The sequence below is a fragment of the Sorex araneus genome, chromosome 1 (genome assembly GCF_027595985.1).
Source record: "Sorex araneus isolate mSorAra2 chromosome 1, mSorAra2.pri, whole genome shotgun sequence".
NCBI lineage: Eukaryota > Metazoa > Chordata > Mammalia > Eulipotyphla > Soricidae > Sorex > Sorex araneus.
The window spans coordinates 111976497-111988601 of NC_073302.1; the positions used below are offsets into that span (position 1 = coordinate 111976497).

Consider the following 12105-nt stretch of genomic DNA (forward strand, 5'->3'; position numbering starts at 1 on the left):
CCTATTAAACCCCATCCTCAAAGCATTGCCTGTTTAAGCCTGGAGTCTTAAGGGTGTGGTTCGGAGTCCCCAAGCACCTCTGGGTGGTGAGGCGGGGGAGGGTACAGATATTCCTGGCACTGCAATACCTGAAGAGGACAGCATCTTGAAGGTCCTGACACCCTGAGCAAAGTCCCCAAATAAACAGACAAATAAGCATATGAATTGGAAATAAATAAAACTATTTTAAAAGATGAAATGCTGTGATCTGTAGGAAGAAAATCCTAAGGTATCTAGAAAGCAAAAATAATTCCATCAAAGCCAAGAAGATATCAATATTAAAAAATATAGCAAAAGATATTTAATTTACTAATCAAAGCAAACTGACAGTGACATTGATAAATTTAATTCAGTGCAGAATAGAGTTAAAGCCTATGTAAGAATAAATTTATTCAAAATATGTAGGAATAAATTTAGTCAAATACATGCAGTACTGGTTAAGTGAGTTTCAGAAGTTATTGCTTCGAGAAATTAAAAGGCTTGCTGGTGGTAATACACAATTATCTAGTTGCTTTGAAAACTAGAACAGAATATTTCTCAGATACTAGTTGTGAACTTAAAGCCTACCTATTCCACTAGGTATCTGTACACCTGCATAAAATAAATGTTCACACAAAAATGTATACATATATGTACATGGGAATATTATGCATACAGTAAAAACCTGGAAAAGTTAAATTAATATCTTTGGTGAATTAAGATGCTTTATGGTCTTATCATACAATAAAAGATCTTCAACAATGAAAAATACAAAAAAATATAGTTATGTCTCTTAACAGCATGATGGCTGGCTTTGACTCTTGACTTGGGACTTACTAAATACGAGAAATCAAGAGGGATGTGTATGTGGGCAGGTGTGGGTTAGTGGGGACGGGCAGGGAGTCAGCACAGAGAATAAAACACTTAATTTGAATGACTTGACTTAGGTTCAGTCTCAGACATGCCAGATGGCTGCCAAAGGATCCCTTCCGTGCATAGCTGGTTGTGACTCCCCAAGCAAACCCACACCCCAAGTGACACAAAAACACGAGAAAGCTTAGCATAGAAATGACGAACTCCGCAAGTTTATAAAAGCCATGGTATACACTTATATTGCACTCTTTGTATTGTATAAATAGTAATTTCGTACTGATCTTTATACAAAATGATTACTTGCATTATTCTGACATAAAGTCACATGTGTGGCTCTATGTAGCAAACTGTTATAAAAAATGACTACCCAATAATTTAATGTGGATGTAAATAACATACTTGCATATTATGTTTTCCTAAGATATGCAATTTAGTAGGTCAAGCTACTATTTTCTTTGGTGGTGGTGGTGAGGGTGCATTCAGGGTACTCAGGGGTTCCTCCTGGTTTTGCATTCAGGAATTACTCAAGAGACCTTAAGGCACGCAGGCATAAAACATGGGTCAGCTGCGAGCAAGGAAAGCATTCTGCTTGCTGTGTTATTACTCTGTCCCAAAGTCACTCTTTTTATAAATCTGTTTCTCAATGCATTATCACCTAACTAACCAACGTGAATGAAAAGAAAAAAAGAAAGATTTGTCTCTAGTATTGTTTACATTATAACTTAAATATCCCTCCTCCAAATTTAGAAACATTTGGCTGTTGAAAGTTTCTAGTAATTTGTTGAAGTGATTTTTTTAGTGCTTCTGTTACTTTTAAAATTCTCAAGATTGGTATCATAAAAACAGCAAAGCAATAATGCATAAAATACTTATTAGGGTCTAATGAAATTATTTGGATCTCCAACAACAGTAACACTGATTAATGACTCCTTTTTAATTAAGTTGAAGTTGTTCAATCATTGTACCATATCATTTCTCCTGAGAATATTTGTAGAAAGGTCAGAGCCAATACGTAAGCAATTTTAGTCTCTAATAAGGTATACTTGCCTGGTTTTGTTCTTCTTGGCAGGGCAAGTGTGAGCTATTTCTTTCTCAGTCATTCACTTTCATGATAGTTTTCTGCTCAGCTGGCTAGTTCGGTCAATGGGAACAGCCTTAGCTTTAGAATATGAATACATTTTAATTTTAAGCTCCGTGAATTCAAACAACAAAAAGTCTACAACAAGCTAATCTTATTGCAGACTCTTTAATTGCAAGGTAGTATGTATGAAGAATTTTTTATACATACATATAGAGTGCTTCTCTCTCCAGTAATCCTGAATACTCTAAAATCTTCAGTGGCCTTAGAATAGATCCTGGATTTGATGAAAATTAATCTATACATAATAAACTAACATATATTTATGTGTATGCATATATAAATGCATGTGATGTGTTATAGATATCTATATCTGTTGATTAGCAGATCCATTTTTCTATCCTCAATTTCTAATATATACAATTTGCAGTTCCAGATTGCATGTTTATCAGTCAGGGACATGTAACTGGTAGCAATCCACACATCACTGTTTCTTAATAAGCATTTAGGTAACATTGATTGTCAACAAATAGGCGTGGCATAGTAAGGAAATGTTTCATTCACGTCGACAATTAGAAACATTAACAGCAAAATAGAATTCCCTGAAGTTTAAGCTGTCTCCTTCCATTCCTAAAAAGTTCAAGCTGAAAATTCAAACTGGAGGCTACTAGTTTGGCCTGCGACTTTATGCCCTGTCATTACAGGATGATAGTTTAGTGGCCTCACCAGCGACAGGATATAAAGTGATCTTCCATAGCTACAATTCAACAGACTAATAAAAATACCTGCAGAATTTTATCATAAGTCGGCTATGAGGCCATGCATTTTTCTAACTGAAAATATGTAAAATATTTGTATTTATTAACAGAAGGGCCTAAGGTAGATTAGCTTTTCAATGAATGATATTTTATAAGGGCATTGGCTTTATAGAAAAAAATATTTCTAGTATGTTAATGCATTATTTTAAATACTGTTTTTATATTTTTAAAAATAGCTCTCTCTTGTCTTTCAATTTATTTATTGCAAAACCTTTAAATATTGAGGGTGTTACAAATGGGATTTTTTTCTTATTTCTCTTTTTACAATTTTATTTTTTGCATACTCATGAGCAAATGTTGATTATCTCTTTGGAGGAAAAATGCAAAAGATAATGACTGAGATACTACCTCCCATATTTTTGAATAGCTGTTATATAACATTAAAATAAACACTAAGTGTTAAAAATGATGTGGAGAAAAATACTCTTCTATAATGTGGATGGAAATGTAAATTAGCATAGCCATTTGGAAAACACTGTAGAAATTCTCCAAAACACTGAAAAGAAATCAAATAATTTAGATATAACTCTTCTGGGTACTTATTCAAAAAATAATATAACAATGCAAATACTTGCATGTGCAAGTAACACCCTGGCTTGGTACCAACATTAAAAATGTATAAAAATACAATTTCAAAGATAAATATATATTTGTGCTTATCGCAGTATTATTTACAATAGTCTACAGCTGCAAAAAAACCCCAAATATTTCCAGAGATCAATCATGTTATAAAAGGAAACTAAATAAAACCAAGGTAAACTTTAGACTATAGGACCAACTTTGGTTACTTAGAGAAGGGAAAATAGGACAAAGGTGTATGTATGGTTAAGAAAAGAATGAGACCTTTAGGGCAGACCTTAATGTAGTTTGGAAAATTGACATGCTGTTCAGGGGTTTATACCTGAAACTTACACAATGTTATAATGTAATATTACTTTAATTAAAAAAGTTACTGAAAAAAACAGCTCAATTGAGGCTTATTAAGAAACAGGGCATTGGAAGGAATACAAGGTGATTGACTGAAAATGCATAACTTATGGTTCATTTTTTATTGATATGCCAAAAATATTAGAAAACTTGTTTGCATGCAATCTTCTAGATAAATTCAGTAATTAAAAGTTAACACAAGGCTGATGAATAATATAAGTAACAAACAAGTTATGATATAAGGGGAAAAAAACAAATGGATAACAAGCGTGAAACGAGACTTTGGGAACACAGAATAAGGGGTCTTAAAATAGAGACTGATATTCTATTTTTCTGAAAACATCTGCTATGGCAACTCATAGGGCAATCTTTTCTCAGAGTCTAACTGAACTGGGTCAGTGGAGAGGCAGTTTAACAGAGAAAGCATAGAATAGAGGCACACCTACAATGTATTTGTTTAGCATGCCTAGATGGGAACGTTTCCTCAGAGGCAACTAGGCATAGCAGGAACCTGAAATTGAGAACTCATGCTATTAACCCACACAGCAGGACTGTGCAGAGTCCTGGAATGGAGAAATTCTGCAATGTCTACCATGGGTGTCCATATCAAGTTCCTTCTAGAGAGGACTTACAAAAGCCTACACATAAAACAATTCAGAAAACCCCCAAGAGAACAGTGCCTTCAGACAGTTCATTTGCAGTGGCCACCAATGGACTACCTTAGAGAGTCAGCTAAAGGCTTTTGCATTTTTACCTCCCTCTATCCTTTCCACAACAAAAGGCTGGAGAATCTATTCCCCCAATAATCAAAGTTTAAATTTGTGAGGGTACTGAGCGATGCACTTAGATCAAGCTTTTGTTGCTTATTAACACAAGCCACCTCCAAAAATATTAATTAGAATAACAATTTGGGGCTGGAGCAATAGTGCAGTGGGTAGGGCGTTCGCCTTGCACGCAGCCGACCCTGGTTCGATTTTTCCACCCCTCTCGGAGAGCCCGGCGAGCTACCCCGCCTGCACGGCAGAGCCTGGCAAGCTATCTGTGATGTATTTGATATGCCAAAAACAGTGACAACAAGTCTCACGATGGAGACGTTACTGGTGCCCGCTCAAGCAAATTGATGAGCAACGGGATGACAGTGACAGTGACAATAACAATTTCAGTAGAGCTCACAGGTTTGTGGCTAAGAACCTGAGCAAGATTTTCCTGACGAGAGTTAAATTTCATGTCACAATGACAAAGTACTTTTGGTTTTCAACTAGGGAGAGCCCTTGAGTAGAGGCTCCAAAATATCATCTGTCACCCACTGAGCAGGTGAAAAGGCATGGGTGAAAGGTTGAAACGAAGTGGCTGTATTTGTTAATCTGACTACCTGCACAGTTACTCTATGCCTCAGAGTTTTTTTCCTACAAGAGTTGTCAGCCTCAGAGTTTTTTCCCTACAAGACACATCAGTTATTGCAAGAAATCAGGCAAAAGAATTAGTGTCTTCTTTCCTTGTAGATTTACCTTTAAACTTTAAATAACCTAAACGTGATGAAATCTGCTAAAGACATAATTAAGGTCTTGGATTAAGCATCTGAATATTCATGCACAGCAGTAACTGTCAAAGATAAACAAAAATATCAGATTGACGCCTCCATTGTATTGACCCTGATTACAAACTCTCAGAGAAATTGTAACACTGTACAACAGCATTGTGGAGTGAAATTGGCTGCCAAATTATTGATAGCAGATGAACAAAACAAAATTAAAAGAAATAAAATGAAAGATAGCCACACCTTTTAAGTGACTCTAAAAGGACTGTTAAAATGCACCTCTATTAAAAGCAGACACATCCAGTAGCCAAATGGCATTACTCACACTTCAGTCTGTCACCCTAGGAAATAATTAAGAGTAACTTTGATAGTCCGGGTAAGCGTATGAAAGAAATATATAATGACTCCGAGTTTCTTCTGAGCTGAAATAATAGTATGATAGCTGGCATGCAGATTCAAGTTTGATCCCTGGCACTCCGGAACGATCCCCAGAGCCTGCGAGAACCAATCTCTGAGTGCAAAGTCAGGAGTAAGTCTTGAGCACCACCAGGGGTACCATCCCATCTCGCAAAAAAAAAAAAAAAAAAAAAAACAACAAAAAACCCCAAAAGTTAAATACACGATTCTCTTCTGAATTAAGGAGAAACTCACTTAAACCTTTGTCATAATCCTACCGATTTTTATGACCTCTTTGAAGAATTACTATATAAAAGTTGATATATTCCATGATGTTATTCATAGCAAATACATTCTAGTAAAACATAGAGGAGGAAGGATGGTGAGTTTTGCAAATTCTCTCTTCAATTTCAGAAAAGAAAAATTTCAGAACGGGTAATTTCATGTGATCATTTTTTCCTCCTGCCCCGTCCTGGATCGAGTTCCACAGGATCGGGGTGAGAGAGCGCTTGGAACCCCTGGAGGACTCTGAGGGGACAGCCCAGAGACGAGGTGAGACGCATCACTAGACACGCGTTCCGCAGACAAACAGGGTTCACGGGCAGCTGTCGCAATTTCTCTGGACTTATGCTAGAAGGAAGGGAACAGGTTTCTGAGTTCGCCCAGGAGACTCCTCAGCTGTCAGTCCAACAATGAAAAACACTCCAGCAGGGACCTGTTGAGGAATGCTAACGACAAAGAAATGCAGCGTGACATTGATTTCATCCATGCCATACTTACTAACTTTACTCGCAATTATGGAGACATTATACTGTGCCGTGCTTTCTCTGTCTAGTAATTCATTAGTGGCGATGGTTCCTTCCGTTCCATCTATTGTGAAGTAGCTGTCCCCATCACTCTTCCAGTCTATGAAGTACCTGTGCAGGAGGAGAGGAGATGCAAATGCGCAATGATTACCCATTAATCACAATGGCAGTCCGGCTAACTTGACACAGCTCCTTATTTCCATCCCTGTAGCTATTACCCACCTTGCAATAAAGAAGGGTGTAAACGACAGCTTCTTTATTGCAAAGTCAGTATGCTCAAGGGGAAACTGAAAATAATGAAAGATTTAGTACTCCTGCTGTTCATATTATTTTTGGGTCTTGACACCTTGAAAGCTCAGCGGAGACTAAAATTCTAAAGCTGACCATGGGTTTCCATAACCTGCTGAATATTAAAACTTCTTCAAGCAGTAAAAGAGGCTTTAATGGCAGCGGTGGGAAGAACTGAGGGTGAGGAAGGCACCTGAAAACAGCTACAAAGAACTTAAACCAGAAGCAAAATCCTTGTTTCCTTAAGAAATAAAAATACTATTTTGGAACAAAAGGGAATTTTTTTAACTTACAATGAGGTAATTGTACAGAAAATTTTCCCTCAGATACATATAATAGGATACATTTCTAAAAGGAAAGAAAGTGTTCTTGACTGATATTATGTATTTATCTTCTTTATTAGTCAGAATTCTTCATAATAAAAAGTTAATATAAGTTTTATGAGTGCAACTACCCAGATGATATAAGAAAAAGAATATCAAAATAAGATATTATTGCTGTATTTACTTTAAAATATTTTAAATTAATTTAAATTTTAGGGGCTGTAGTGATAGCACAGTGGGTAGGACGTTTGTCTTGCATGTGGCTGACCCGGATTCAATTCCCAGCATCCCATATGGTCCCCTAAGCACTGCCAGGAGTAATTCCTGAGTGCAGAGTCAAGAGTAACTCTTGTGCATCTCTGGGCGTGACCCAAAAATAAAAACAAGTAATTTTAATGAAATTACTTTTATTAAGGAATTCTTATTCACGAAGTTGTTCATAGCTGAGTTTCAGGCATTGATCCAACAGCAATTTCCACAACCAGTGGAACTTCTTTCCACTAATGTCCTTGAGTTACATCCCACCCCACATTATGACCCCCTGCCGGCCACAATTTTTAGTTTGGTGGCTATAGGTTAGATCTCATGCTGTATGTTTTGTCAGCTCTGTGGTTTAGATATATCACATGTCTATACCCAAGGCCCCTAACCTCTAGCTGTCACCTCCCTTGCACCTCTTCATACTCCAAAGGTACCGCTCACCTCCTATTTCATTCCTGCCTTTTTCTAATTTATAGATTCTCAGGTCAAGGGTAATATTGGTACTACCCCCCTCCCCCAATGAAACCTTGAATTCCCCCATCCAGTTATTCTATATATCAGTGATAAATGAGATTATCTGGTATTTTTCTTCTTCAGACTCATTTCACATAACATAATATTCTCTAGTTCATTCAAGTTGCAGCAAACATCATAGTTTTCATAGTTGTATCATCCCTTGCAGCTGGATAGCATTCCATCATGCACATACAACATGTCTTCATTAGCAATCTGTTGTTAGACACTTATGTTGATTCTGAATCCTAGCTACCTAAGTGCTGTAATCAATTATGGTGTGCATATGTCCCTTCAAATGAATGTTAGTGTGACCTGAGAATAGTAACCAATAAATGGAATCGGTGGATCATGTGGCAGTTCTATTTATACTTTTCTGAGTAGTCATAGAGTTTTCCGAGAGCTTGTACACAATTCTACCAGCAGTGGATGAGAGGTTCTCTGATAACACATCTCCAATAGCCCACCCACACAAATTGTTCTTTTTTTTTGATTATGCACTTTTTTAATGGTGCAATATGATATTTCATTGTCATTTCATTTGGACTTCATTTATAATTAAATGATGTGAGCATTTAAAAAATATTCCATTTAAAAAAATAAATATTTGTTAACTTTTTCTTCAAAAATCTTTAAATCATATTATTATCATAATTAAATTATTTAAAAGTAAAAATTATATTCTGGAAGTTTAACATATGCCAGATATAGTTCTAAATTCTTTGCTTTAATGCATGTATCACATATCAAATAAAAAAAACACTTACAATGAATATTATGGATATGCCCATTGTATATATAAGTAAATACAAAGACACAAAGACATCTGCCCAATTTCATCTAATAGAAAGTTATTTCATATTTAAACCAGATCACCAGTACTTTCATATAATTTTTACTATACTGTCAATTTTTAATAAAACATTTTATGCAAAAGCAATTTTCTAATCTAAATAGTCAATGCATAATTTACATAGTCACCATGTTTCTGGGCCTGGGAAGTTAAGGGGCATCATTGTAAGCACTGCTTTAAATTATGGTCTATTTAGCTCAATTTCTGGTCTAAAAAAATGATATATTTGCTCATTATAAAGAATTAACAAAAATAATAAGAGTTCAGTGTAGCACATTATAATCTTGACAGCCTTGTTATTTGAAGTTGAGGAAGTTTACATGTGAATTAATCACCAAATTAAAATAAATTTTCCTTTAGGAATAAAGTCTTTAACTCTTAACATATAAGTATTTGCTAGTAACTGACTTCAACTCTGAACATGTTGAGATTTATAGGCTCATAAAATCTAATCTATCTTTGATAATTCTGCCCTTGATTTCAGTGATCAGAAGTATTGAAGCATTGTGATTTTCAATTTAGTATGTCATAGTAATATTCTCATTGAGAGTAAAAGTAAGGAACATCTAAAATCATGGAGCAGAGAAAAGAATTCATTTAATTTCACCTATCTATAATCTTCTTTCCCGAAGGATTAGTCATTAAAAAGGGAAAATGGAAAAAAAAAACAATACCAGATTAAAAAAAAAAGGCTTTCTAGGGTAAGACCCGTGCAGCCAGCTTACTAATATTAGTACCCCACATTTTTATTTTCACTTAAAATATGTTAGACATATTTCTAGTCCTCATTCCATGAAATCTCTTCTAAATTCACTTAGTTTAAAAAAAACAAACGGACATTTGGAAATATTTTGTGATATGCCCCCATGAACATTTTCTGCTATTATGTGTGTGTGTGTGTGTGTGTGTGTGTGTGTGTGTGTGTGTATGATTCTGAGAGCAAGCATACACAGATACCCTAAAGTACAACCTATGTGCACAAATACTCAGGACCTTATTCTGATAATTTGACTTTTGTTTGGTTTTCATTATTTATTTTCTGACTTGCTAGTTTTTAACCTCTGTCACTTTGTAATATTTGGAAACTTCCTTCCCTTGAATACTATCATCCTCTTAGAAACCTTAGTGTTTTCTACAATAATAGATCTGAAAACCAAGTTGAATATGTTCTAATCAAGTATATATTTTCAGTATTTTTCCCAAATTGCTCAGATGCAGACTTTCTATCTAGCAATCAGTCCAGGCACATTCCTGAATCCCTACCACAGTCACTGAAAAATCTTTATGCTAATGGAATGATAAATATGTGCAGATACTTACTATTCCCTATTGTCCATGTTCTTCCATCTACAGCTTTAATATATATGTATGTATACATTATATGTACATATTTATTAATGTGAATTAATATGTATGGATGCATATATATACACATGCATACATATGCATATCTATGACTATATACATGTACATATATATGTATGTATGTAGTAACCACATCAGTGAACTGACAAGGAAACCACCAGTATTATTTCTTGAGTATTTGCAGAGAAAACATGACTGAGTTCCATAAAATCTCACTGTTTCCCTGAATACTTGTTCTCCTGAATGAATCATCAGGACTGTACCTTATGATCATGTTAAGACTCTATCTTAGGTTATTTAATCAAAGATTAAAAGTATATAATAATTGTTGCTAAATAAAATGATATAATTTAGTATATAGGTATAGGTAATATTTTTATATAATTATTTTACAGGTCGTTCTTGGAATTATGTGGTATCTAGAACAAATGCGCAGCTTGAGCAGGCAAAGCCTAATCTTTCAGTCATATGCTTGGTCCCAATTTGTGAGTATAAATGAACTAAAACATAGGAAATTAATTTGTGTCATTGTACTTTTATTTGGTGATTTAAGGAATCAACACTTAAAATATGCTCACAAGCTCTATATAATTAGACATGTCTTTAGTTTATGGACATGAACACAATGACTTGCTAACAAACCTGTGTTAGCAATTGAAGTGAAATTTAAAAAAAATTAAGAACTGACCTAAATTGCACAGGCTACTTGGGAAGAGAGCAATTTTATTACTTTTCTGTAAATGAGTTTTCACAAATGCCTCAAAAAGTTTTATTCCTTTCATTAGGTAAGCATTATCCTTAAAATTGTTTCTTCTAATTTGCCTAATATCTTTCTCACAGTTAATGGAAAAGCTAACTTTGACCTGTCCTAATTTTTAGATGCATTTTATAAAAAGGACTTGATCGTTTAGAGTTATTCTAAAAGTATCGCAACTCATCTTTTAAGCAATAAAGGTGTGATAAAATTGATTCAGGCTAACTTAGAATATGCATTTTCCTTGAGTTATAATAATATCCCCAAATCTCATTCTTGACTATTCATACTTCTTAATGTTTTGGTTTTACTGTTTATTTTTGTCTGTAGCAGATAATGAAAATAAATTCACTTGATGCATTTTCAAAATCATATAAATAAGCACCTATTCAATACAGCAATACTTAAAATGTAATTGATTTACTAATAATTTACAAATAATTTATATATTCTATATATTCTTTGGGGCTGGAGCAATAGCAGAGCAATTGGGCGTTCGCCTTTCATGCAGCCCACCTCTGTCCGATTCCGCCGCCCCTCTTGGAGAGTCCGGCAAGCTACCAAGAGTATTGCGCCCACATGGCAGAGCCTGGAAAGCTACTCGTGGTGTATTCGATATGCCAAAAACAGTAACAATAAGTCTCACAATGGGGACACTACCGGTACACGCTCGAACAAATTGATGAGCAATGGGATGACAGTGACAGTGACATATTATGTATTCTTTAGAATAGCAATGTATTTCTTAAAATTTGTTTGGTAGTAGTTGACAATTTTCAATTAGTTTGTTTTAGTTTGCCTTTAATTGCATCTCCTTTCAGTTGAAGTAACAACTTTTTATAATTCTCATTCTTTTTCAATAGTAAAATTAGGTTATATCTTTGTTTAGATAGTATTTTTATTTTTAAGTGAGAAATAAAACATGGCAAATTATAATGGTCTAATAAACTCATATATATTTCCCCATACATTATCTATTTTACTGCTTGCAATCCTATTAGAAACTGGGGGACTGGAGAGTTAATATAGTGGGTAAGACTTTTGCTTGCAGTCGGTTAATCTGAAATCTGTCCCGGCACCATACATGGTCCCCTAAACCCCAACCAAAATGATTCTTGAGTGTAGAGAATGGGGTAAGTCATAAGCATTCCCGGGTATTGCCCAAAATAAAAGTGAAAAACAAGTGAAAAAAGAAAAAATGGGCAGGAGATGGCAGAAGACAAAAAGCGCCACCAGGCCAAGGCAATGCCAGATTAATTAAATAAGAACTATACCATAACCTACATGTTATTAAA

At 34.9% G+C, this 12105-nt stretch overlaps 1 protein-coding gene across 6 annotated transcripts in view; it reads right to left on the bottom strand.

The window, feature by feature from the left end:
* CDH12 (cadherin 12) overlaps positions 1-12105 on the bottom strand; it is a 1011811-nt gene that overhangs the window by 21638 nt on the left and 978068 nt on the right. For all 6 annotated transcript variants that reach the window (XM_055142975.1, XM_055142967.1, XM_055142951.1 and 3 more), the window contains one exon: positions 6428-6564. In XM_055142975.1, coding sequence (XP_054998950.1) covers positions 6428-6564 — 137 coding nt within the window. The remainder of the gene's footprint in view (positions 1-6427; positions 6565-12105) is intronic.